The sequence below is a fragment of the Mytilus trossulus genome, chromosome 14 (assembly GCF_036588685.1).
Source record: "Mytilus trossulus isolate FHL-02 chromosome 14, PNRI_Mtr1.1.1.hap1, whole genome shotgun sequence".
NCBI lineage: Eukaryota > Metazoa > Mollusca > Bivalvia > Mytilida > Mytilidae > Mytilus > Mytilus trossulus.
This window is the reverse complement of record NC_086386.1, coordinates 73,466,352-73,494,227: the sequence shown is the minus strand read 5'-3', so window position 1 is coordinate 73,494,227 and position 27,876 is coordinate 73,466,352. Positions and strand designations below refer to the sequence as shown.

Below are 27,876 nucleotides of genomic sequence, written 5' to 3'. Positions count from 1 at the left end.
AAGTCAGGACTATGACAGTTGTTTTCCATTCATTCTGTTGGGTGATCATGGTGATATGGTCAAACTGTTGATTTGTTCAGTTTGTATGAGCTTCCTATTTTTGTTAGTACTATTACTTTTTCCCCAGACTAACACAAAAAAACACAAATGAAACACAAAAAACATGAATGAAACACAAATAATTTATTATCACAGCAAACATTATTTTGATTTTTTCTTTTTTTGTCGATCAGCTTCCATTTCTGATCGCTTCTTGTCCATCTTCTTTTGTAATAATGCTTTCTGTTTAGCGTCTGGCAATTTACTTGGTACACCACTGCCCCTGTATAACACCCCTTCTTTGATAATGGTAGCTCTCGCATGTGCTCTTACAGCATCGCCACACCCATGAACCTCTGCCATGGAATGATTCAGACAGAATCGTCTCTGACAGAATTCACATGTATGACCCAAGGTCAAGGTCTTAACCTTACATTTGGTAAAGTTACATTTACTATCGAGTTCCTTTGTTGAGGCAATGAGTGCATCAAAGTCATCTGGATCAACATTTTGTAATTTAGCAATCACTTCTTTCTCAGCATTTGTCTTCATATTTTTTGTTGAGGTTGGTGGCTTCTTTTGATTTTCAGGTCTATTTTTAGCACTTTCTTTTCTATTTTTAACACTACTAGCAGATTGTGTAGCCTCTTTCTGACTTCTAGCACAATGGATTTCATGAAGGCTATAATTAGCTCTGATGACATCCTTACTACAATGCTGACATATTAACTTATCATTATTAGTAGGAGTTGATTCCCTTTGTGATTTAATTTCACTAAGATGGGTTGAGGTTAGTATTTCTTCCTGTTCCTTAGTTTGTTGTTTTTCAGATAAATCTTTTTCCTCAACAAATTTTATGCCTGGTTTTGAAACAACAAGATGTCTCTCTTTGTCAATACCCCTGCTGACATGAACAAGTCCTAATTTCTCTGACAACTATAATAAGAAAGGAATGTTTACTTTTTAAAAAGTACATTAAAAAGTTGACAGGAACTGCATTATACTGGAATAGATTATTTTGGCATCGGGTTGTGTCTGCAGTATTTTTCTTAGTAAGACATTTAAATCTTTTTTAAAGGTTTATTGGTTCTTTCCAACGGCCTTGTATAAAGCATTTATATAGTTTCATGACTTTGTACAATGCATTTATTTGGCATGTCAAACTTTTGTGGCTTAATTCTATGTTTGTAGGCCATCATACCACATCTTCTTATATTTGTATAAGCAAATTGTAAGTTTCCAGTTAAATGTCTAGCACAAATATAGATAAAAATCATATCCATGGAAAATAACCTGATATAGGGAATATTATAGGGTTATTGCATGAATATTGGGGAATATTGTCCCGAGTAGAATTTTATATTGCACAAGCTTGCGAGTGCAATATATGTTCTACGAGGGACAATATTCCCCAATATTCATGCAATAACCCTTTTATTGTATAGCAGTATAATATTTAAAAGTTAAAATTGGTTTAAACTAAATTTTGACGTTGATGACGTCATAAATTTTTGAAGATTTATTGCACTAGTGCAATATTGGAATTTATTGCACGCTAACTTTTGGTTGCTTTCTATGGGAAATCTTATATTGCTATACAATAATATTAGTTATGTAGTGTGCTAGTGACCTAACAAGGTATAAATGGGGTCAGTAAATTCAATATGGGTTGAAAAGCTTTTAGTGACATGGATACAGGATAAATATAACTAGAGGCTCTAAAGAGCCTGTGTCGCTCACCTTGGTATATGTGAATTAAACAAAGGAAGCAGACAGTTTATGACAAAATTGTGTTTAGGTGATTGTGATGTGTTTGTACATCTTACTTTACTGAACATTCTTGCTGATTACAATTATCTCTATCTATAATGAACTTGTCCGTGTAGTTTCAGTGGAAAATGTTAGTAAAAATTTACAAATTTTATGAAAATTGTTAAAAATTGATTATAAAGGACAATAACTTCTTAGGGGGTCAATTGACCATTTTGGTCATTTTGACTTATTTTTTAGTCTTAAATTGCTGTACATTATTGCTGTTTACAGTTTATCTCTATCTATAATAATATTCAAGATAATAACCCAAAACAGCAAAATTTCTTTAAAATTACCAATTTAGGGGCAGCAACCTAACAACGAGTTGTCTGATTCATCTGAAAATTTCAGGGCAGATAGATCTTGACCTGATACACAATTTTACCCCACGATCGGACGATCAACGACGGAAGCCGGAGGGACGACAGACGACAGACGCCGGACGCTGGACGCCAGACGCCAAGTGATGAGAAAAGCTCACTTGGCCCTGTGGGCCAGGTGAGCTAAAAATAAGATATTTGTTATTGTTATTCTTTTTGTCTTAAGTCGGGAGCCTGTAATTCAGTGGTTGTTTTCCTTATCCACAAATCAGAAGTTTAGATTTCTCATTTGCATTGTTTCTTATGTTTTCATGTTGGAACAATTTTTAAATATCTCACTTTAAAAGGTTTTGCTCATTGTTAAAGGTAATGTTTTGACCTACAGGTGCTTACATCCTTTTTCTCTTGTTTCAGTTTGATATTTGTCACATGAGCAATCATATCACATCTTCTTATATTTATTATAAGACATCTATCTAACATGTATCTACTAATACGTGTTTATACCATACCTCGTGTATTATAAGTCGATCATACGAGTTTAATGATGCAGGAAACTCCATTATTTCTTGATTTGGATCGTTCACAAACTTGTCTAAATGTTCCTGATATTCCTGGGTTTTCTTCAATAAAATGGCCTCATCCCTGTCAAAATCAAATCTTGTTATTTTTTTGCCTAGTTTTTGAAACAAAAAAGTGCTTATATTTAATGTTTAATATTTAATTTACAACAGAGTAGCAAACATCCTTAAATAAGATCAAAGGGGATGTTTTTATGATTTCATTTGCATCAGGAAATGAGGGAAAATTTCACCCATCATACTTATAGTATTATGCTGTTTATATATTTTCAAATTGATTATAATCAGCAAATTATTTTGTTCTGTTACACTAATGTCCCAACATAAAGAGGATTAGAGCATTCACAAATCTTAAAATACAAGAGCATAATGCTTTGAATAAAAAAAGGTTATATAACAGCTATATATTTTTAATGTAATAGTGAATTATTTTTTAGATTAAATATGTCATAGATTTCTCTTACGAATATTAAATATTGTCTCAATCCATATCTTGACAGTTTTCTTAATCAATTAAAAATGTTTTGCTATATTGTTATGAACACTTATGGTCCTACATCCTGTCAATAATTATATTTTGGCTTTAAACAGATTTAGCTTTTCTCTGCTGTTTTTGAAGTTTTTGTGTTTACTCTAAATTAGTTTGATGTCTACTGGTTGATATTAAAATTCTTAAAAAACATGATTTATTTGTTAGTTGAAATTGGCTGTGATTCGTCGTCATTTGGTTTCTGGTTGACTATCAGATGACTCCAACACTTTCCAACTGATATTTAGTTTGTTCTTGTTTTTTCTGTTACACTCAGACACTAATGTCCCTCCACATTTTAAAATTTTGTTTGTGTCTGTCCCTGGTAATTAATAAACCTGTAGTTCCGAGGTTATTTTGGTTCATGTCTGTCAGATTTGTTTTTTAGTAAATTATTTTGTAATAAATTAGGCTTTCAAATTTTTTTGTTTAAAGTCTTTCATATTTTTCATATCTGGGTTTATAGCCGACCATAGTGTGGGATTTTCTCATTGTTGAAAGCTCATACCCGTAGCCAGGGGAACAAATAAGCACTGTTAAAGTCAATGTTCTGTTCGAATTGTGACTGTAAAAGTCGAGTTTGTGAGTCAAACGAACCCCCCCTTTGAAAATTCCTGGCTACGGGCCTGAAGCTTACAGTCTTACAGTAACGTATATAGCTATAATTGATTGCATCCACTTCATTTGAACTCTGGTAGATATTTGTCTCATTGGCAATTATATCATATTTCCTTGTTTCTTTATTCAATTGAAAAGGAAAAATTTGTAAAAACCTCTCAACAGTTCTTTTTGACACTTCATTATCTCCATGACCTTTCAGTTGACCTCTAGGTGCTGGTTTCTCATTCTGTTTTGGTTTCTGTTTCTGTTTTGGTTTTGCCCCTTGGTCTTTCTGACCTTTCTGACTGGTTATCTTCACAGACAGGAGGTCACTCAAATGATCAGGTCTTAATAGTTTGGCATTGACTACTCCCTCTGAAATGAAATTTAAAATGGGATTGATCTTGAGTTAATTAGTGTCAGTTTAACCTTTTATAATCTTCGGGTTTGGTTTCTTTTTATTTAATTACGTCATAAACAAATACTATAAAAACAAAAACAAGATACTTCATTATGAGGGGTCCTTTATTTCTGTATTCATTATGAGGGGTCCTTTATTTCTGTATTCATTATGAGGGGTCCTTTATTTCTGTATTCATTATGAGGGGTCCTTTATTTCTGTATTCATTATGAGGGGTCCATTATTTCTGTATTCATTATGAGGGGTCCTTTATTTCTGTATTCAGTAATTTTTTAGGTATTTTTTTTCTATTTCTTTTTTTTCTCCATATTTTCTCTATTCTTAATTTTTTTTACCCATTTTTGTGTAGATTTGATCCCGTCTATACCCTTTCTTAGGATACTGTTACATCACTTTAAACAGGAAGTGGATTTGACCCCATCTATACCCTTTCTTAGGATACTGTTACATCACTTTAAACAGGAAGTGGATTTGACCCCATCTATACCCTTTCTTAGGATACTGTTACATCACTTTAAACAGGAAGTGGATTTGACCCCATCTATACCCTTTCTTAGGATACTGTTACATCACTTTAAACAGGAAGTGGATTTGAACCCATCCATACCCTTTCTTAGGATACTGTTACATCACTTTAAACAGGAAGTGGATTTGAACCCATCCATACCCTTTCTTAGGATACTGTTACATCACTTTAAACAGGAAGTGGATTTGACCCCATCTATACCCTTTCTTAGGATACTGTTACATCACTTTAAACAGGAAGTGGATTTGACCCCATCTATACCCTTTCTTAGGATACTGTTACATCACTTTAAACAGGAAGTGGATTTGACCCCATCTATACCCTTTCTTAGGATACTGTTACATCACTTTAAACAGGAAGTGGATTTGACCCCATCTATACCCTTTCTTAGGATACTGTTACATCACTTTAAACAGGAAGTGGATTTGACCCCATCTATACCCTTTCTTAGGATACTGTTACATCACTTTAAACAGGAAGTGGATTTGACCCCATCTATACCCTTTCTTAGGATACTGTTACATCACTTTAAACAGGAAGTGGATTTGAACCCATCCATACCCTTTCTTAGGATACTGTTACATCACTTTAAACAGGAAGTGGATTTGAACCCATCCATACCCTTTCTTAGGATACTGTTACATCACTTTAAACAGGAAGTGGTTTTGACCCCATCTATACCCTTTCTTAGGATACTGTTACATCACTTTAAACAGGAAGTGGATTTGACCCCATCTATACCCTTTCTTAGGATACTGTTACATCACTTTAAACAGGAAGTGGATTTGACCCCATCTATACCCTTTCTTAGGATACTGTTACATCACTTTAAACAGGAAGTGGATTTGACCCCATCTATACCCTTTCTTAGGATACTGTTACATCACTTTAAACAGGAAGTGGATTTGACCCCATCTATACCCTTTCTTAGGATACTGTTACATCACTTTAAACAGGAAGTGGATTTGAACCCATCCATACCCTTTCTTAGGATACTGTTACATCACTTTAAACAGGAAGTGGATTTGAACCCATCCATACCCTTTCTTAGGATACTGTTACATCACTTTAAACAGGAAGTGGTTTTGACCCCATCTATACCCTTTCTTAGGATACTGTTACATCACTTTAAACAGGAAGTGGATTTGACCCCATCTATACCCTTTCTTAGGATACTGTTACATCACTTTAAACAGGAAGTGGATTTGACCCCATCTATACCCTTTCTTAGGATACTGTTACATCACTTTAAACAGGAAGTGGATTTGACCCCATCTATACCCTTTCTTAGGATACTGTTACATCACTTTAAACAGGAAGTGGATTTGACCCCATCTATACCCTTTCTTAGGATACTGTTACATCACTTTAAACAGGAAGTGGATTTGACCCCATCTATACCCTTTCTTAGGATACTGTTACATCACTTTAAACAGGAAGTGGATTTGACCCCATCTATACCCTTTCTTAGGATACTGTTACATCACTTTAAACAGGAAGTGGATTTGAACCCATCTATACCCTTTCTTAGGATACTGTTACATCACTTTAAACAGGAAGTGGATTTGACCCCATCCATACCCTTTCTTAGGATACTGTTACATCACTTTAAACAGGAAGTGGATTTGACCCCATCCATACCCTTTCTTATGATACTGTTACATCACTTTAAACAGGAAGTGGATTTGACCCCATCTATACCCTTTCTTAGGATACTGTTACATCACTTTAAACAGGAAGTGGATTTGACCCCATCTATACCCTTTCTTAGGATACTGTTACATCACTTTAAACAGGAAGTGGATTTGACCCCATCTATACCCTTTCTTAGGATACTGTTACATCACTTTAAACAGGAAGTGGATTTGACCCCATCTATACCCTTTCTTAGGATACTGTTACATCACTTTAAACAGGAAGTGGATTTGACCCCATCTATACCCTTTCTTAGGATACTGTTACATCACTTTAAACAGGAAGTGGATTTGAACCCATCTATACCCTTTCTTAGGATACTGTTACATCACTTTAAACAGGAAGTGGATTTGAACCCATCTATACCCTTTCTTAGGATACTGTTACATCACTTTAAACAGGAAGTGGATTTGAACCCATCCATACCCTTTCTTAGGATACTGTTACATCACTTTAAACAGGAAGTGGATTTGACCCCATCCATACCCTTTCTTATGATACTGTTACATCACTTTAAACAGGAAGTGGATTTGACCCCATCTATACCCTTTCTTAGGATACTGTTACATCACTTTAAACAGGAAGTGGATTTGACCCCATCTATACCCTTTCTTTGGATACTGTTACATCACTTTAAACAGGAAGTGGATTTGACCCCATCTATACCCTTTCTTAGGATACTGTTACATCACTTTAAACAGGAAGTGGATTTGACCCCATCTATACCCTTTCTTAGGATACTGTTACATCACTTTAAACAGGAAGTGGATTTGAACCCATCTATACCCTTTCTTAGGATACTGTTACATCACTTTAAACAGGAAGTGGATTTGAACCCATCCATACCCTTTCTTATGATACTGTTACATCACTTTAAACAGGAAGTGGATTTGACCCCATCTATACCCTTTCTTAGGATACTGTTACATCACTTTAAACAGGAAGTGGATTTGAACCCATCTATACCCTTTCTTAGGATACTGTTACATCACTTTAAACAGGAAGTGGATTTGACCCCATCTATACCCTTTCTTAGGATACTGTTACATCACTTTAAACAGGAAGTGGATTTGAACCCATCCATACCCTTTCTTAGGATACTGTTACATCACTTTAAACAGGAAGTGGATTTGACCCCATCCATACCCTTTCTTATGATACTGTTACATCACTTTAAACAGGAAGTGGATTTGACCCCATCTATACCCTTTCTTAGGATACTGTTACATCACTTTAAACAGGAAGTGGATTTGACCCCATCTATACCCTTTCTTAGGATACTGTTACATCACTTTAAACAGGAAGTGGATTTGAACCCATCCATACCCTTTCTTAGGATACTGTTACATCACTTTAAACAGGAAGTGGATTTGACCCCATCCATACCCTTTCTTATGATACTGTTACATCACTTTAAACAGGAAGTGGATTTGACCCCATCTATACCCTTTCTTAGGATACTGTTACATCACTTTAAACAGGAAGTGGATTTGACCCCATCTATACCCTTTCTTAGGATACTGTTACATCACTTTAAACAGGAAGTGGATTTGACCCCATCTATACCCTTTCTTAGGATACTGTTACATCACTTTAAACAGGAAGTGGATTTGACCCCATCTATACCCTTTCTTAGGATACTGTTACATCACTTTAAACAGGAAGTGGATTTGACCCCATCTATACCCTTTCTTAGGATACTGTTACATCACTTTAAACAGGAAGTGGATTTGACCCCATCTATACCCTTTCTTAGGATACTGTTACATCACTTTAAACAGGAAGTGGATTTGAACCCATCTATACCCTTTCTTAGGATACTGTTACATCACTTTAAACAGGAAGTGGATTTGAACCCATCTATACCCTTTCTTAGGATACTGTTACATCACTTTAAACAGGAAGTGGATTTGAACCCATCCATACCCTTTCTTAGGATACTGTTACATCACTTTAAACAGGAAGTGGATTTGACCCCATCCATACCCTTTCTTATGATACTGTTACATCACTTTAAACAGGAAGTGGATTTGACCCCATCTATACCCTTTCTTAGGATACTGTTACATCACTTTAAACAGGAAGTGGATTTGACCCCATCTATACCCTTTCTTTGGATACTGTTACATCACTTTAAACAGGAAGTGGATTTGACCCCATCTATACCCTTTCTTAGGATACTGTTACATCACTTTAAACAGGAAGTGGATTTGACCCCATCTATACCCTTTCTTAGGATACTGTTACATCACTTTAAACAGGAAGTGGATTTGAACCCATCTATACCCTTTCTTAGGATACTGTTACATCACTTTAAACAGGAAGTGGATTTGAACCCATCCATACCCTTTCTTATGATACTGTTACATCACTTTAAACAGGAAGTGGATTTGACCCCATCTATACCCTTTCTTAGGATACTGTTACATCACTTTAAACAGGAAGTGGATTTGAACCCATCTATACCCTTTCTTAGGATACTGTTACATCACTTTAAACAGGAAGTGGATTTGACCCCATCTATACCCTTTCTTAGGATACTGTTACATCACTTTAAACAGGAAGTGGATTTGAACCCATCCATACCCTTTCTTAGGATACTGTTACATCACTTTAAACAGGAAGTGGATTTGACCCCATCCATACCCTTTCTTATGATACTGTTACATCACTTTAAACAGGAAGTGGATTTGACCCCATCTATACCCTTTCTTAGGATACTGTTACATCACTTTAAACAATTTTAAACATGAAGTGGATTTGAACCCATCCATACCCTTTCTTAGGATACTGTTACATCACTTTAAACAGGAAGTGGATTTGACCCCATCCATACCCTTTCTTATGATACTGTTACATCACTTTAAACAGGAAGTGGATTTGACCCCATCTATACCCTTTCTTAGGATACTGTTACATCACTTTAAACAGGAAGTAGATTTGAACCCATCCATACCCTTTCTTAGGATACTGTTACATCACTTTAAACAGGAAGTGGATTTGACCCCATTCATACCCTTTCTTAGGATACTGTTACATCACTTTAAACAGGAAGTGGATGAGGAGTGGATGAGAAAACTACTTCACACCACCAAACACATACTCACATGCACAGTATAAATTGATATGAATTTCAACACAGAGTTCTTTTTTTATATACATTTATATGATTATAGAAAGTCATCCAAAGATTAACTTTTAAATACCTTCTATATACTGATGTGCCGTCTGTACTTCTCCATTACAAGTCATATACTCCACTAGAGACTTAAGGAACTTGTCATGTCCGACTGTCTCACTATCACATACTACCATTAGATGTCTCCTGGCTCGGGTAATGGCTACATTAATTCTCCTCTTCTCTGCAAGGAATCCAACCTCACCTGTGGAGACCAAAAAAAATGTAAATGCAAAGTTTTCATTCAATAGTATTTTAATATGTAAATTTTCATGTTAAACTTTTTATAAAACTATTTAAATATATATATAAATTTTCTGAACAATTTTATGACACCTATCAATTAATAATGTACATTTCATTAGGGACTATCATTTGCTCTTGATTTTTATTCATTTTCATAGTACATGTATACCTTCTGATATGTGTGGTTTTGTTTTTTTTTTTTTGTTTTTTTTTTGTCTCTCAACATATATTTATTTTCTAGTAATTCAACAACCATGTTCGTCAAAGTTTCATAAGATTACTCGCCAAAACGTAATACTAAAAATAAATTAAAGACTGAAAGTATAATTATATACATAATATCTTAAATTATGTCATATGAATTTAAGGCGCAATTACTACATAAGTAAGCCGCCTTCCAAAACCAATAACAACAACAATAAAACTATTTATGTAATATATTCAATAACAATCCATGTGAAATATTCTATAGAATAGCAATCCATGTAAAACATGTAAAATATTCAATAAAGTAACTTTCCATATAAAATATTTAGTTGAAGTATTCGTGTCCGCACAGAGCTTAGATATCAGTTCCTCAAGTTGATTCAAGTGACATAAGTTCAAAAATGAGCTATTTAATGTGTATACCAAAGTATTTGCTTAAATAATCAAATCACATCTGACGTTTAATTGTATATCACAGGGGGAATTTTTTGGAAGTTAAAGTCCAGGTATACAAAAAAAGAATGGAAGGCTAGGGATTTTTTTTTATTGTCTATGTGTATTTTTGAGAGGTACTTATTTCTTAATGTCTTTAGTTTTCTATTTTGTGTCTTCTCTACTATTATTTGTCTTTTAGTCTTTTTATTTTTAGCGATGAGTTTTACTTTGGTAACCTTTCAATGACTATTTTAAATAACTTGTTGTTTGATTGCTATATTTCTGTTATTGATCACACATTTACTTTACATATTGAATGATTGGTTGTTGTTGTTAAACACCATTTTCAACACTATAAGCTGTACCCTTGCTGCAAGTTTTTATTGATGGATGAAGCAAGACTGCCTGGATAAAACCAGACCTTTGGCATGCAAACTGGCAATCCTGGTCAATTAAGATTGGTGTTTAAGGCACCTGCCACATGTACGGTTGTAACACAACCTTGATGACAGGCTAGTGCTACATTAGATGACCACTCAAGCCACTTGACCATTGAGGCCCTTACTTGTATGGTTGTAACACAACCTTGATGACAGGTTAGTGCTACAGTAGATGACCACTCAGACCACTTGACCATTGAAGCCCTTACTTGTATGGACAATTAATGCAGACACTCAATACCATATTAAAGTGGTTTATTTTTGGAGATTAAATCACAATATTTCTAATGCTAAACCTGTTTGACATTTTTTTTACATTTTTCTGATTACTCCTTAAAATTGTTAAATCACCTTTAGGATTACTTCTAACAAGAGATATAACTACTGCTTCCTTTTCTCTACCCTGGAATCCATCCACTGATTTAACCTCTACTTTGGGGTAATTAGAAGATAATCTCAGTCTCAAAAGCTCAACCTGTAAAACATAATTTATGTTATCTTTGTTGAACATTTTTCTGCATTATACTGAAGCTCCCCCATACCCAGATTAAATGTAATCTTACAAAAAGTGTGGCCTCTGATTAAGGTAATAATTTTCTATGTACCCTATAAAATGAAAGTCCAAAGTTATCAATTAACAAATCCTTACTGTAGTGTTTTATAATTAATTTTCTTCAAGCAATATTTATCAGAGTCTCCTAATGGTAACAATGAAATGAATGAACTCAGCTCTAAGATAGATTAAAATGTGAAATATTCCCATTCTTGCTGCTAAAAGGAGCAAGTGCAAGATGAACACATTTCCTGACAATTTAAGTGGCAATAACTGCTAAATTCTTTTGAAGATGTCTATATAAATATATTACCTGTTGATTGTAAGGGGCAATAACTACTATATAGTTTCTAAAGATGTGTTTATAAAGATCTTACTTGTAGATTCTAAGGGGTAATAACTGCTATATCTTTCTAAAAATGTCTATATAAAGGTTGTACTTGTAGATTCCTAAGGGGCAACAACTGCTATATCTTTCTGAAAATGTCTATATAAAGGTTGTACTTGTCGATTGTAAGGGGCAGTAACTTTTATATCTTTCTGAAGATGTCTATATAAAGGTTGTACTTGTTGATTGTAAGGGGCAATAACTAATATATCTTTCTAAAGATGTGTTTTTAAAAGAATCTTACTTGCAGGTTGTAAAAGGGCAATAACTGCTATATCTTTCTGAATGTATCTATATAAAACTCTTACTTGTAAATTGTAAGGGGCAATAACTGCTATATCATCCTGCTTCAGTCCATAAGATATTAGTTTTTCAACATGAGTAGCCACAATATCAGCTTCACCTGTTAAACATTAAATTAATATTGCAGCTAAAACATTTCCTCTGTCTATTTTAGAAAAAGGAGGTGAAGGTGATTTTTTACACCAGGAATCAATATAATTAGTTTCTATACCTAAATATCAATTTACCTTTATTAAAGGTGTCAGACCACCAATTACTCCCTCCAATTTAGAAAGTATGTAAAAGTAGCCCTACTCTTGACACGAAATAGTGCTTTTGATGTCCTTGTTTACCTTAACTAAAACATTTGGGATATACCTGGTTTCTATGAAGTTAAACTTAAGGTAAAATATTATGAAAACTGTGAAAATTGCAAAATTTGGTTGAACAGACAGGGATATTTAATTGGTGACACCTAAAACAAAAGGATGTCTCTCAAAATTATTAACAGAAATTAAGTTCTTAAAAAAAAAATGTTTTCCAAACTTTACATATAAAAAAAAGAAAATCACCAAACAAGAGACTCTGAACTTGATCCATGTCATCCTTAAGCTGAAAAGGTGAAAATCATTAAAATTAATTTTTGGCTTTCTTTTCTAAACAATGTAAAAAAAAATAACAAACAATTTAGTTGGAATCCTTTCCTTGCAAAGAGGAAACAAAAGAAACTGTAATATTTCTTGCTGAATGCTTTATAATGAGTACTTTGTATTCAAGCCAAACCTTCATTTCCCTTAGATATTTCTTCTGGTAGATCTAATTCATACATTTCACATCCTGCTGTATCAATCAGTAACAGAGGCTCGGATGTTTCCTCATTATCTGTTATACCTGGGATGTCTCTACAATATAAATATAAACATTGATATGACATTATAATATTTATAAATCATTGTTGATCATCTCAACGAGATTGATTCTCTCTTGAGCCAGTACGAAGAAAGTTAGTAAAGTAATTAGTTGAGATGACCAATGATAATCTACTTATTGCTATTTTACATATGATGATGTGTGAATTTTATTGAAATTGGGATCGGTGCCATAATTTTTCATATCACTCTACTGTACTGAAAAAGGAAATTATCAGTCAGTAAGATCAAAGGAAAATTTTGTAAAATAGAAATAATTTAATTTATCACGTTAAAATGTCAGACTTTGATTGGCTACTCTATCCCATGGCTAAGCAGGAAGCAATGTTTTGAATGTCACCCTGTCGTCCAGAACAATCAAAAATCAAAAAAATATAAAGGGAAATGAATTGATAAGATTGAGAATGGAAATGGGGAATGTGCCAAAGAGACAACAACCCGACCATAGAGCAGACAACAGCAGAAGGTCACCAACAGGTCTTAAATGCAACGAGAAATTCCCGCACCCGGAGGCGTCCTTCAGCTGGCCCCTAAACAAATATATACTAGTTCAGTGATAATGAACGCTGTTTATATCAAATAATTAAAGAAAATACTTAATTTCTACATTTTGGCTCAGAACTTTTTCACAGACTGTATAAATAAAAAAAAACTTGCTTCACTTCTGTTGATTTTTCTATCACCAGTAACGTTGTTATAAGTGACCTCATAGGAAGATACTTTAAATTTCATATTCATCAAATAAAAAGTAATCCCAATTTTTGTCAATTGTTAACAATGGCAATTATAATATACACTTCTGCATTCCCAGTATTAAAATATTTATTTGCCTGGTTGTGTTCACAGTTTGGGCCTTAGAAAGGCAATTAAATCTTTGCTGTATTCATATATTGGTGCTTCACAGCCTAGTGCAATGCATTCAAATTGACCCTGAAAGGATTGCATATGATAAATTTCATGGGAAATACTGAAATAATGAGATACCTTTCTGTCAAAAAAAAAAAATCATTTATAAGTAGCTAAGGATGCCTACATAGCCTTCAACTCTATAATATAGAAATGCTACTTCACAATGTAGGGAAAACAATAGGGGAGGATGGCCTACCCAGTGTAATAGGATTAGGTGTTTTATTGTTTATTTTTTTTGTGTTTTAACACCTCTTTTAAGAAACGTTTTTGGGGTATTTCTTGGCTGCCAGTTTTGGTTGAGGAAGCTAGAATGCCAGAGAAAACAACTGACCATTTGTCATGAAAACTGACAACCCTAGTCGATTGAAATTGGAGTTGAGTGCACCAACATGTTCAGGGTTTGAAACTCACAACCTCAGTGTTGACTGGATAGTGATTATAGGAGTAACTACTTAAACCACTAGGTCTTGGGGCCCGTCATTAGGATTAACATGATACCTTAGCAGATGATCTGAGACTGAAGGGTGAGCCACCAGTTTACCATCATATAACTGATCTGATGACCACTGCATGATGACCTGATTCATTCTGTATTGTGTTGTCAACATCCTCATTATCTGGTTGTCATAGAGACCAAGGACACGTTCCATCAAGGTCATCTCCAATCCACTCTTAGCAGCCCTGTGATACAGAAAGTAGAAAAATGAAGCATAAACAACTCATAAAACAATAATAGAGTATTTAGTTTAGGATAACTTCTGAGTAGACATCTACAGTTTTGACACACTGAGGGACCAGAAAAAAATGTTGGATTAAGCAGGGTGTTGGAATACTCAGTTTTTCTGCAAGGATAGGCATACTTTTGGGACCATTAAAATATGTCAGTTGAAGCAGGATGTTGGAATTATCAGAAGTCAGATTAGGGAATTTGCACTGTTTAGGGAAAATCTTGGCTCTGAACGCAGTTTGCTTTGGATATAACATCCTGGAGAGCTGGCTTATAAGACAAATACAGAGGAATAATTATCATTAATGGAGTACCAGATTTTGTGGATTTCATGGGTACAGGTCTGCTTAGATTTTCATGACTTACTTGTTACTCAGTATAGTAGGAGGTAACTGTAGATGGTCACCAGCCAGTATACATCTGTGTACTTACTCGTTACTCAGTATAGTAGAAGGTAACTGTAGATGGTCACCAGCCAGTATACATCTGTGTACTTACTCTTTACTCAGTATAGTAGGAGGTAACTGTAGATGGTCACCAGCCAGTATACATCTGTGTACTTACTCGTTACTCAGTATAGTAGGAGGTAACTGTAGATGGTCACCAGCCAGTATACATCTGTGTACTTACTCTTTACTCAGTATAGTAGGAGGTAACTGTAGATGGTCACCAGCCAGTATACATCGGGGTACTTTCAACAGTGGAATCCAACAGGCTGCTTCTATTGCCTGGTAAATAGAAGAACAAAAGAACCATTAGTGAATAAGCCAAGTTGTTTACTGTGGATTCAATTATTTTTGTTGCTACCAATTTTCATGGATTGAGGAAAATTTTCATTTACATGGATATTTGATTTCCTGGTTTAGTCAAAGTCTGCATACAATTCTATTCCGAGGTAACCACAAAATCGACACAAATTGGTATCCAACCAATAATAATGAATCCACAGTATATATTTTTAGGAGAAAGATTTGTTTGTATCAGAATCTGGTGTTTTTTTTTGTGTTTGTTCATGTTGTTTTTGTGATGTTAAATGAAGATAACTGCTGACATTGGGATTAGGGACAAACCACAATATAAATAATTTTAATAGAAAAAAGATTTCATAATTTGTATATATATATATATTATGTATACCGTAAATTCAGAAATTATTGTGAGATTTTAACTAATGCAAATATTGCGACTTGATGAGTATCGCAATAATAAGAACTCAAACTTTAATGTTTGTGTTGTTTATTCTTTAGTTTTCTATGTTGTGTCATGTGTACTATTGTTTGTCTTTTTGTCCTTTTCATTTTTAGCCATGGCGTTGTCAGTTTATTTTTGATTTATGAATCTGATTGTCCCTCTGGTATCTTTCATCCCTCTTTTAATATCTGACAAATATATATTAATAAAGCATAAAATGCATTAAATAGTCTAGCATTCTTGTACATTCTTCCAAAATCGCAATAATAAATGCACACAATAATTTGTATATTTACAGGATTGCAATGTGATTGACTTAAGGTTTCATATGAAGAAAACTTCCATCAATTTCCTTAAAACCCAAATTTTGGCCAAATGTCAGTGTATTTTAACAGCTGTGACATGCATGAAGACATTCCACTTATTGACCTCAAATTCAATTGAGTCTTTTCTTCCAAAGAAGAATTATCCATGTAGGAACAGATTTTAATGATATAAAACCTTCATCAAGTAAACATGGGACCAAAAGAGTGAAATATCATTACTAATTTAGCTTTCTCTACATCTTGACATATTTAAGGATCTATTTTGGTAATATGTGCTGAAAGACCTAACCATGAGAGTGAAAAACATGGTAGTAGATAATTATCTTAAAGGAGCATATGATTTCCTAGGAATTTAATTTCTAATCTAAAAGTATGAGATAAATAAAACCAAATGGTTTACCCAAATGTTTCACTTTTCAATGTTGACATTCTTTTCCTTTTAATAGCTGAACAAGTGTACTCCATCTCAAACGAAAGGGTTAAATTGAAGTTCACATGAATGAGATTCAATGAGGTCAAATTATTGACTTGCAAGTCAATAATACACCAGGGATCTCTGCTTATAATGAAATAGTAGTACAAAATTCCACTTTTATCAATACTTCAAACAAAAAAGAATGATATTACACATGTTTGTTTACATCGTAGCTAATTCCCCTTTAAAAGGAAGATATCATTTTCAATAAACCCAATCATAGATTTCATTAGACAGAAAGCAGTTTCCTCACATTGCAGTACATTTCCCAACTAACCTGTGAACATTCGTCAATGACTCCAAGGTCAAAGTGTTTATCATCTAACAGCTTCAGTGGCCCATCAGCAGACGCTCCAGTCATGGTTGCTAAGACAACATCAGCTTTCTTCAGGATTTGTTTAATGGCCGTCTGCTCTCTCTGGACTAGTTCTTTTCTAAGAGATTTCATATCTTGTCTTAACCTCTGTCTCTCACCTTTGTCTCTAGTTTTCTTTAGTTTGGACTAATATAATATAAATTAAACATCACATGAACTTATACAAAATGTAAGACGGATTATTAAAACGAAATGGTAAAAGACATTTTTGTTTGTGGAGACCTGATATTTCTTTCCTACCTTTACACAGTAATATTGAAGAATTTCTTATCTTTTTTTTTATACATGTAGTTGTCAAGATTTGTTTGAATAGACCAGATGTTTACACAGGGGTTAGTTGAGTGTCCTCTGTAATGCTTTACTTTCCTTTTTATAGAAGTGCTAAAGATTTGATTGACATCTTAATGGATCATGACAATGATTGTCACATAAACTGCTGAGAAGAACATACTTTAAAAGTTCTGAGCATCCCCCAAGCATGCTGGGAGCTTCTTGTAAGGATAAATCTATGATCCCTGGTCTCTGTTGAAATTAGATACATGTGTAGAACTAGAAATTAGTAATGAGAACACTTCAATCTTCACTTCACAGACAATTTGTATGGAATCTGGTTTTCTGGTGTACTGAAAGACAACCTTAATTAGTTTTCTCAAAATATAGTCAGTCGGAGTTAATAATGTCTGAAATCTGGCAATCAAAATTTTGCCCCTTACCATGGCTTTATCCATATCACTTCTGACATCCTCAACCAGTCTTGTATCATCGCTGGTAGATAATATGGCGTCCAGGGAATACTTCTGAATATGTTTCAATACTCTGGCAGGGTGACCAAGTCTAACAATCTTCTGTTTATTAGCTGCTAATCTTTCTACTAAGTTATCTACTGCTATGTTGGAAGGAGCACAGGCTAAAATCTGTCAAAATGAAATCACTTTTACAATATTACTGACAGCATCTTCCTTCTGGATACTGTAAAATTGGAAATTTTCGCTAACAATTTATGTCAATGTATGTCTGCTAATTTTGCCATTAACAAAAATATGTAAATACTTCCCCACACAAATTTTTGTTTTTCATGCAATGACAAAAAATGTTTTGACCCAGAGATATGTCTGGCCTTTATGTATTTTCAATAGTATAATGTAAATGTTGAAGTTGTATTAGCAATACTTTGACATGTTATCTATGCAAAGCATCCAAAGTCAATGAACTATGACTAAAGGTGCCGGCCCAAATAACCTCCAAGGAAAAGAGAAATGTCAATGCTAATAAAACTACATACCTAATACCATTGACTTATCAATTATATCAGTGGTTTCCATTTAAATGACCTAAATTCAAAATTGCCTTGTAAACTTATAATACAAATGTTTCAAAGTCAACCACAAATAATTAGGGGGTGGGACATACAAATTCTTATACAACTGCATACCAAATATTATTGACTCACCATTAGTGGTTCATCTTATACTCCAATTTGGAAAATAAAATAAGTTTAATGTTTATACTGACCTCATCACAAAATAATAATTAAAATGTTAACTAAGCAAAAATTTAAAATTCAACATTCTATGACTGAATGGGAGGGGTCAAATAATCGCCATGGGAATGAGATGTGCCAATTCTAATACAACTGCGTTATAATTATAATTGACCTACCACTAGTGGTTCCCCTTAAACTGACATAATCACAAACTAATGAGATACCCAATGCTTATTAAGATACTGATCCACTTTAACCATCAGCACCACTGTTTGAACAGCTTGAGTGGATGACAATAGAGAACAGAATCTTTAAATTCTTAGGTTAAGGAGGTAGACCTAGGTTAAGGGAAATAACTCTCAAAATCATCAGTACGTTTGTGTCAACCATTTTCATAAATATATTCTAAGCTTCTATGTTACATAGATTATTTTCAATCTGTTTCAGGTAAATGCTTAAAATACGTTGATGAAACTTGACTTTTACAAACACATAACTGATTTAAAGAGTTATCTCCCTGAACCAAGGTCTACCACTTTAAACACACAGGAAAATCACCAATATTGTTTGATGAATAGGTCATATCGAAGTTGGTGTCTAAAAACTAATCAAAACTCTACTTTGATAGATCCAGGATAGAGCATATATAGTGTACCCTTTGATTGCACAAACAAAATCCACAATTTATATGATCTTTGAGCATCCAAAAAAAAATACTGATCATTTTTTTTCTTATTACAAATTTTCAAAAATCCAGGTGCCTTACCTTTTTACCCTGTTTGACTGCCTGGATTATGATTTCTATGATAGTTGTAGTTTTGCCAGTACCTGGAGGTCCGTGGACGACAGCAATCTCTGGCTGACCCAAAGCAAATCTAACAGCCTCTTTCTGAGATTCATCTAAGTTACTATTTATATAATATATCTCTAAAAAGTATTGAAAAAAGGTATTTTGGAAATGGAAATCTATTACAAATCTATATTAGAAGTTATTTAATTTAACGATGCAACATAGTTTTTGTTAATATTCTAACAACAAGAGTCACCAGCAAAGTGAACCATATCTTTTACAAAGTGGTATGCTTGCTAAAAAAAGTCCATATTGTGATTTGAAGCTGATATTTTACACTATAAATCATTTTGTATTGAAATAAATTGCTTCTCTGAGCACAGCTGAATTCAACGGCAGAGGTCCAACCCTTAACAGTTGGGGCAAAAATGGACACAATATTGATGCTTGATACAGGTCTGAATTTGGATTGTAATTAAGTATTTGACACATTATAAGTTTCTGACACAGATTAACTGTAGCCAAAGAACTTAAAATTAGTTATAGAGTTAGATTTTATATTCAATGTTTTGCTTTTGTGCAAAACACTTAGCTGTTGCTAATTGACCCCTCCTGGTGTAACACCACTAATTCAGGCCCGGCCAGAAAGCACATACCAGAAAGTAGTACATATTTAACACAAAATAGTTCCTACACATGGACATATCTTTCAAAATATGTAGAATATTTTATTAATTTTGGTATTAAATGAAAGCTGCATGACTGGTGATCATTGTAGAACAATTTTTGACTGATAAATTTGAATAATAAAAAAATGGCATGAAATTTAAAAAAGAGGGTACATTTTGCCTTTTTGTCAGATCGGAAGTACCTGTTTTGGTACATCCGAAGCTCCAGGAACCAGTTCTTTCTTATATGCAATTAAAGGTATGTTGATTTTTTCAGTACAGGATACCAGAAGGTGTTGCTTTGAAATGCAATGATTGCCACTTTATTTGAACTTAAAATAAAAGAGGTGTGCCTGCATGAAAAGGAGGAATTTAACATAGAAAGCAATGGGACCATGAATTAGTGGTGTACTTCCTCCTTCCCTAAAAAAAAAAAGAATACAACCCCCCTTTTTTTTTAGATTTTGTGAAATACACTATGCTGCTGTAATTTGCCTATTCAGAATCTAAAGAACTTGAGGTAATATCATTGTTCGTACACCAAAATGAAAATAATGTTACGTCATTGGTTGAATTTCAATTGTTTAGACGTTTTTCACCAATCACAACATTTTGGTGCACGCTTTTGAAAATATTACCCAGAATGAATGGGTTTTTTTGGATTGGTTAAATGTATGGTCACGTCAAATCTCAATTAAAAAAATTTCATGCCATATATATATACGTAAAGAGAATAATGTTACCTTTGCTTTCTAAAGGAGAGGACAATTCTGATTCCTGGAATAAGACAGATGCTAGGTGGCTGCATGGCTGAGAATGACCTTGACTTAGTCGGTTCAAAGCACTAAAGATAAAACACAAACAACTTTTATCTTCAGATTTTATTTATTTATTTTCAAATTCTGTGAAAAATGTTAAAAATAATTATTATTATATGATTAATATTGCCACATTGTACCTGTATCACAGAAATTGTAAATGTTTTTAAGATGGATTTTAGATGAAGCAAATTTATGAATGAGATTGAAGACTTTTTAAAAGTCCTTTCTTTCTGATTTGAACTCTGCACTTTCATGGCCATGCTTGACAATTGAGAGATGACTATCAATGAAACATTTACCCAACAACAAAATTATTTGAAACATAAATTCTTTTTTGATTGACAAACTTCAATACATATAACAAGTTCTAAATGTCCAACAGTCTTGGCTTTATTGTAACAGATTTCAACCATAATAACAATATATCTGCCATCAAAGCTAAATAGAGCCAAAAGAGATGTAATAAATCAACTATGATCATACATATTGGTAAAGCACTCAGGTCAGCATACCTTCATTTAGTAGATCTATATAGGAAGATGTGGTTTGAGTGCCAATGAGACAACTGTCCATCCAAGTCACAATTTGTAAAAGTAAAACATTATAGGTCAAATTACGGTCTTCAACACAGAGTCTTGGTTCACATCGAACAGCAAGCTATTAAGGGCCCCAAATAATAAGTGTAAAACCATTGAAAAAAATCCATTATTTTTGGTCCAATCCTTTACTTACTTTTTGATTCTTTTATATGTGACATCATTGGCCAATTTGGTCAGCTTGTACAGAGAATCATCGTCCAATGAGAACAAGTCCTGGCTGTCATCAAATGCCACATTGATCTCAGTCTGACTAACTCTTGTGATGATTCCAGACCCGGAACTGTCTGTCTGTTGATCACTTGATGACGGACACAATCCTACTATATCACCTGAAATTTGTGAAATAATTTTTTTTTAAATTGTATTTTGCAATATATCTGCTTTTGACTCTTAATACAAACTTAACTGCCCATTTCACTGGACATGGCTGGGTATTCATACATATTGTACTTCCAAACAGTAGCACCAATACATGCGTTTAACTGCCCACAGGAGAAGACCAGGTGACCATATTTCTATACTCATTAGACTCTTGGGATTGCTACATTATTAGGAAAATACACATGATATCCATGATTCAATTAGACATCAATGTAATCTTCCTCTAATTTTAAGAAAAAAAAAATTTCCTGCAACTTTAAAAAAAAAAGTCTTAAATCTATACTCCACTGATTAATACATTTATGACTATAGATGTGAATCAATGATTTAAAAGAAAGGGGAGGCAACATTAGGGGTGGGCATGTAAAAAGTCTATGTTTTAACCCTGGGACTATTATACTAAGTTAGTATAATAGTCCCTGGATAACCTATAGCTATATGTAGCTGAACCCCCTGCTCTCTGTTAATCCGCCTCAGATTATAAATTTCTTTAATCTAACTGGTACTGAGCCTTATGAGGATAAAATTGCTTGTCAAGTGTGTATATCCTTATCAATTAGTATTAAATAGATTATGAGAGTAGGATACTCTATCAGGTAATCAATCTTATTAATAACTGTCAAACTACATAATGGTTGTAAATTAAACCAGGTTGAACAAGAGGCTGTCACAACAACAGCAAACCGAAATTTATTGACATTTATTTGTGTCCTGGCAATATCAAGAGAACCATTACTGATGAATGGTGAAAGTGAAAATTGTCAATATTAAATTTGACCTTCATTTTGTCATCAGTATCAACATATTAAAATTTGAAAAGCTTAGATTGAATGGTTCATGAGTAAAAGCAACAACGTGAATGGAAACGCCATTTTACGATCTTTCAAGAACCATAACTCATGAACGGTATACATGTAAGTCAAATTCGGCATTATTAAACTTGACCTCTATTTTGTCATCAGTAACAACATATAAAAATTTCAAAAGCTTTGGTTGAATGGTTCATGAGAAAATGCACAGACACGACTGGAAACACCATTTTTCAATCTTTCAAGAACCATAACTCCTGAATGGTAAAAGTGAAAATCGTCATTATTGAACTTGACCTCCATTTTGTCATCAGTAACAACTTATTAAAATTTGGAAAGCTTTGGTAGAAAAAGATCATGCGTAAACGAACGGACACGACTGAAAACTCCATTTTTCAATCTTTCAAGAACCATAACTCCTAAAAGGTAAAAGTCAAAATCGTCATTATTGAACTTGACCTCCATTTTGTCATCAGTAACAACATATTAAAATTTGTGAAGCTTTAGTAGAACAGTTCATGTGTAAATGCACAGACACGACTGGAAACTCCATTTTTCAATCTTTAAAGAACCATAACTCCTGAACGGTAAAAGTCAAAACCGCCATTATTGAACATGACTTTCATTTTGTCATCAGTAACAACATATTAAAATTTGGGAAGCTTTAGTAGAACAGTTCATGCGTAAATGCATGGACACGACTTGAAACTCCATTTTTCAATCTTTCAAGAACAATAACTCCTGAACGGTAAAAGTCAAAACCGCCATTTTTGAACTTGACCTTCATTAGTTGTCAGTAACAACATATTAAAATTTTAAAAGCTTTGGTTGAACGGTTCATGAGTTAATGCACAGACAACATTTGATTGCCGCCCGCCCGCCGTACATCCCCAAATCAATAACCGACATTTTTGTCACAAAAATCCAGTTAAAAATCCACCAAAATAAAAACCGCCAAAATTTTCATGTACTCAGTTGCCCTTCAATCCTGAAATTTTACCCCAGCGAAAATAACCCACTATATGGTATTTATTTTGCAAGTACCTGAAGTAATATTATGGGATGGAAATTCCTTTATACCACCAGAAGCCTCAAAAGACAAGATAGTTCTCCCATACAATCCTGTTTTACGTCCACTGATTCTAAGCTTTAACAGACAAACACCCCTTCTTTGTAATTCCTTTGGTGGTAACTTTTCTGTCAAAATTCTGAAATAAAAAAAAAATAAACAAATTTTACCACTTTTATTGATCATGTTGATATAACTAATATTTCACTCTAATGTTTCAGTCAGTTATTAAGAGCATTTATCAAGGCTTTTGAATAATTTTGTCATTCTAGAAAATTTTCACTATTCAGATTTCACAATTCATGTTTATGTTCCTATCTTCTTGTTGAAAATTAGCGATTTTCCTCTTTGAATTGTACTTTGAAGGTTTCTTATTGTGTGTTTTATTTTAGGACTTTTATACTAGTCTCAATAAGAGGTCTGAAAGTTTGAAATTATGTTGTCCAATATTTTGTATGCATTTTTCATAAACAGTGCATTCATCTTACATTGTTCCTGTTTTTAAAGTGTGAGTTGTCAAATGATTTACTCTATTAACATCTGTCATATTTTGTCTTTAGATTCTATTTTACTTTGTACAGGAAAAGTCTTGAGGCTTGAACCAAAAGCGTATTTTGTCTATAGATCCTAATTAACTTTGTACAGACAGAGCCCTGTAGCTTACCAAAAGCATAAAGCGATTTGTTAATCATGAAGATATATTTAAAAGAGAGACAGAACAATCAAACATTATTATTTAGAAACTCAGGGTCACTCCTGGTCATTTAATTTACAACTTTGCAACGTAGTGTTGCTTTTGACAGTGTATTTTACGTCTCCTTGTTTGGATGGTCCAGAAAAGAAAACTATCATGACTATTGTTATGACAAAAACTATCAAAAGCAAGAAAAATCGGACTTTAAATTTATCCTTTCTCTTTCATCGAAATTATCATTTTTTTTAGTGGGTACCAGTACTTTACAACCATTTTGACAACCAATTGCAATATGTTAACGTTTCAAGCACAGTTTTACATCTCAACTTTTTTCTTTGTTGCTACAGAGAAATATATTCAAAAGAATATAACCAACTAAATACCTGAATAGGTATATAAATATATGAAAGAAGATGAGGTATAATTGCCAAGGAGACAACTGTTAACAAGAGACCAAATAACACAGAATTTAACAACTACAGGTAATTGTATAGCCTTTGGCAAAGCCCATACAACAAAGTCAGATGTACAATGTAATAGGTACCAAAATGACAATGTAAAAGAAGAAAACTAACTGCCTAATTTATGACATAATGTAAAAAAAATGAACCAGTAACAAATATGTAACACATCAACAAACGCCAACCACTGAAATACAGGCTCCTGACTTAATTGGGACAGGCACATACATATACAGACTGTGGCGGGGTTAAACATGTTAGCTGGATCCCAACCCTTCCCCTACATCAGTACATGCCCTTATCTGGGACAGTGGTGTTTACAACAGTACAACATACATGACATAAGAAGGAACTATAAATATGATGAAAATCAGTTGAAAAAGGCTTCACTCATCAGAGAGATACATATACTAAAAAGAGTGGCTGTGGCCGGGTACTTGTAAAATGTATATCTCAACAACAAAAAGACACCAAGTTAGAGTACAGATCTGAGAGTACTCACAGTTACTGTCAGACAGCTAGTTCAAAGCCACAAAAAAACTAATAAAAAAAGCATGCATCTAAGTCTAAATAATCAATCAGTACACATCCAATGGATTTAGTGTAAAGACATCATGAACAGTCAGAGAAAAACATGACCTGGTAAATGCCAAGATCATATACATGATATATGTCAAAGTACTGTAAACAACATATTATACATGTATTTTCTGAATAGGGAGAACGAACAGACCCAAGTCAAAACCATGATTGCTCCTGTCACAATTAATATATAGGTTGTAACGTGAACAGATCAAATAGTTGCTATGAATATACACCTTATCGCTATTTGTCCCCCATTACATGTACTTGATATCACACATGTTCCTGTAAAATTTTGACGTCATAAAACAATATATCTGACGGCACAATGGAAAAGTGATTGTTGTATGCGTCAAAAGGCCAAGCGGCCGGGTCAGCCGGGATTAGCGATAAGGTGTATTATATCAATAAAAACAAGGTCAGTCTTTACTAGAATCGAGTGTCCCTGATAAAAAATAAACTAATTTAAGTTATTTTTAGTGTTGTTGGATTGCTATATTGTTGACGTAAACAAAAACGTCAATGTCCTCAAATAGGGTTCTTCATGGTTAGTTCGGCCATATTGGATAGGGGGCAAAAATATGGGAAAACATCATAGAAACAGAGCAGTAGCTTGGAAACACACATAGGATTTCCCATACTTTCATACTATTTCCACCTCTTTCTAAAAAATCTGCCCCCTATCCAACATGGCCGAACTAACCGTGAAGAGCACTATTATGTGACAACTGTCAATAGACAAATCATAAATTTTCAGATATTTTGTAATATAAGCTAAAAATGACAAGCGGTTTAACCTTGTTTCTTCTATTTCAGTTTCTCTTTCTAGATCTAACAGTTTAAGATGAGTCTCAATGAATTTTTCCATCTCTATTTTCCCTATATTTAATAAAAACCATGAAAACTAAGATGAAAAGTTCCAATCGTTGGCGTTGGTCCTAATATGGGATAGGGACAGAAACTTGCTTTCCGATGTTCAAATTTAAAAATAAAATCTCGTCAATGTCGGAGAAGACATGATGATAATTTGATTTTCACTTTCAAATTTTACTTTGACTATGTGTAACAAAGTTTTGTACTATACATAATCATAATGATATCATAAAATAGAATTCTTCGCTGAGCGTGGCCTGATACGACCACAGACCTCGAACTCTGAAAAGTTGGGACAAGTTTGGACCAAGGATTTGTATAGTGTATAGTCACTATACAAATCCTTGTTTGGACACAATGGTCAATATTCAAGCTTGATACTGGCTGAATTTGGATTGTGGTCAAATTTTTGCCATAATAATTCAGTGTAGGTTTCCGACACAAAATAAATGTGATCGAAGATCATAAACATTTGTATTGTCTGATAGGCCTATAATGAGGGGGGGGGGGGGGGGTAGGACCTTTATCGGGACTCCGGGATCGGGTGTTTTTAAGCTCGGGATTTCGAGATTTACCCCGGGCTTTGGGATCCTTTTTTCGAATTTCGGGATCCGAGATTTTTATCTATTTAAATTCAGGACCACGGGATTTCGTGTTTTTAAACCCGGGATTTCGGGATCATGACCCCTCCTATCCCCCCTCTATAATCAATGTTAATTTTTAAATTACCCATCCCCAAAACACATGATTTTTTGTGCTTTAAATTTGAAATATTTTGTACAAAAAAAACTAAAAGAAACAATATGACCCAATTAAAATTGAAAAAAATCTTGAACGTTTTGGGCAATCACCTCCAAAATCAATCCAAGCCTTCCTTTTGAGATATGAAACCTTTTGGTCATTTCAGAGATCTATATATACTTACACCAGATCGAGACATATATATCCGCTTACACACACGTTATTGTAAGGAAACTACAAAAAAAAAATTGGCCCCTTTTGTGCCCCTTATTCCTAAACTGTTGGTACCATAAACCCTATTATCAATCCCAATTTTCTGTTTGTGGTATTGAACCTTAGAATAAAATTTCATAGATTAAAATTAAGTTATCGCTCGGAAACTGAATTTATTGTCGGACGGGTATGTTCCAATTGTCTGGTAGCCACAATTCTGGCCTCTGTTCAATGATTGTGGCATCCCCGAATTTGTTACACATGCCATGAACAACACGACGGATGCCACATGTGCAGCAGGATCTGATCATAATCCGGAGCACCCGAAATCATCCTAGGTTTTGTGTTGCTTAGTTTTGGGGTGGCTATGTAGTATTCAGTTGAATAGTTTGTCTTCTCGTTTTATCCATGGTGTTGTTGTTTTCTCTTCAACTTATCAGTGATATTTTATTTTCCCTTTTGGTGTCGTCTGCCTATTTTTTCCATTTTTATACTTTTCTCGTTACT

General features: G+C 33.9%; 1 protein-coding gene across 1 annotated transcript; it reads right to left on the bottom strand.

Annotated features, from left to right (window-relative positions):
- Positions 1-168: 168 nt before the first annotated feature.
- Positions 169-26,511, bottom strand: LOC134695670 (DNA-binding protein SMUBP-2-like). The gene is made up of 16 exons (XM_063557017.1): positions 26,340-26,511; positions 23,781-23,944; positions 21,680-21,875; positions 20,870-20,970; positions 19,435-19,595; positions 17,899-18,099; positions 17,087-17,311; positions 15,448-15,545; positions 14,589-14,771; positions 13,036-13,154; positions 12,279-12,373; positions 11,381-11,504; positions 9,730-9,906; positions 4,055-4,256; positions 2,684-2,816; positions 169-975 (listed from the first exon to the last, which is right to left on the bottom strand). Exons 1-16 carry the CDS (start codon positions 26,408-26,410, stop codon positions 202-204), a joined length of 3,024 nt encoding a protein of 1,007 aa, XP_063413087.1. The 5' UTR covers positions 26,411-26,511; the 3' UTR covers positions 169-201.
- Positions 26,512-27,876: the final 1,365 nt, after the last annotated feature.

Coding starts and splice junctions, on each gene's coding strand:
- LOC134695670 (XM_063557017.1), bottom strand. CDS start 26,410: ATGGAAAAATTCATTGAGACTCATCTTAAACTGTTAGATCTAGAAAGA. Junction 21,876..23,780: donor ATCCCATAATATTACTTCAG/GTACTTGCAAAA, acceptor CACAAATTTCAG/GTGATATAGTAGGATTGTGT. Junction 20,971..21,679: donor ACATATAAAAGAATCAAAAA/GTAAGTAAAGGA, acceptor TTTTATCTTTAG/TGCTTTGAACCGACTAAGTC.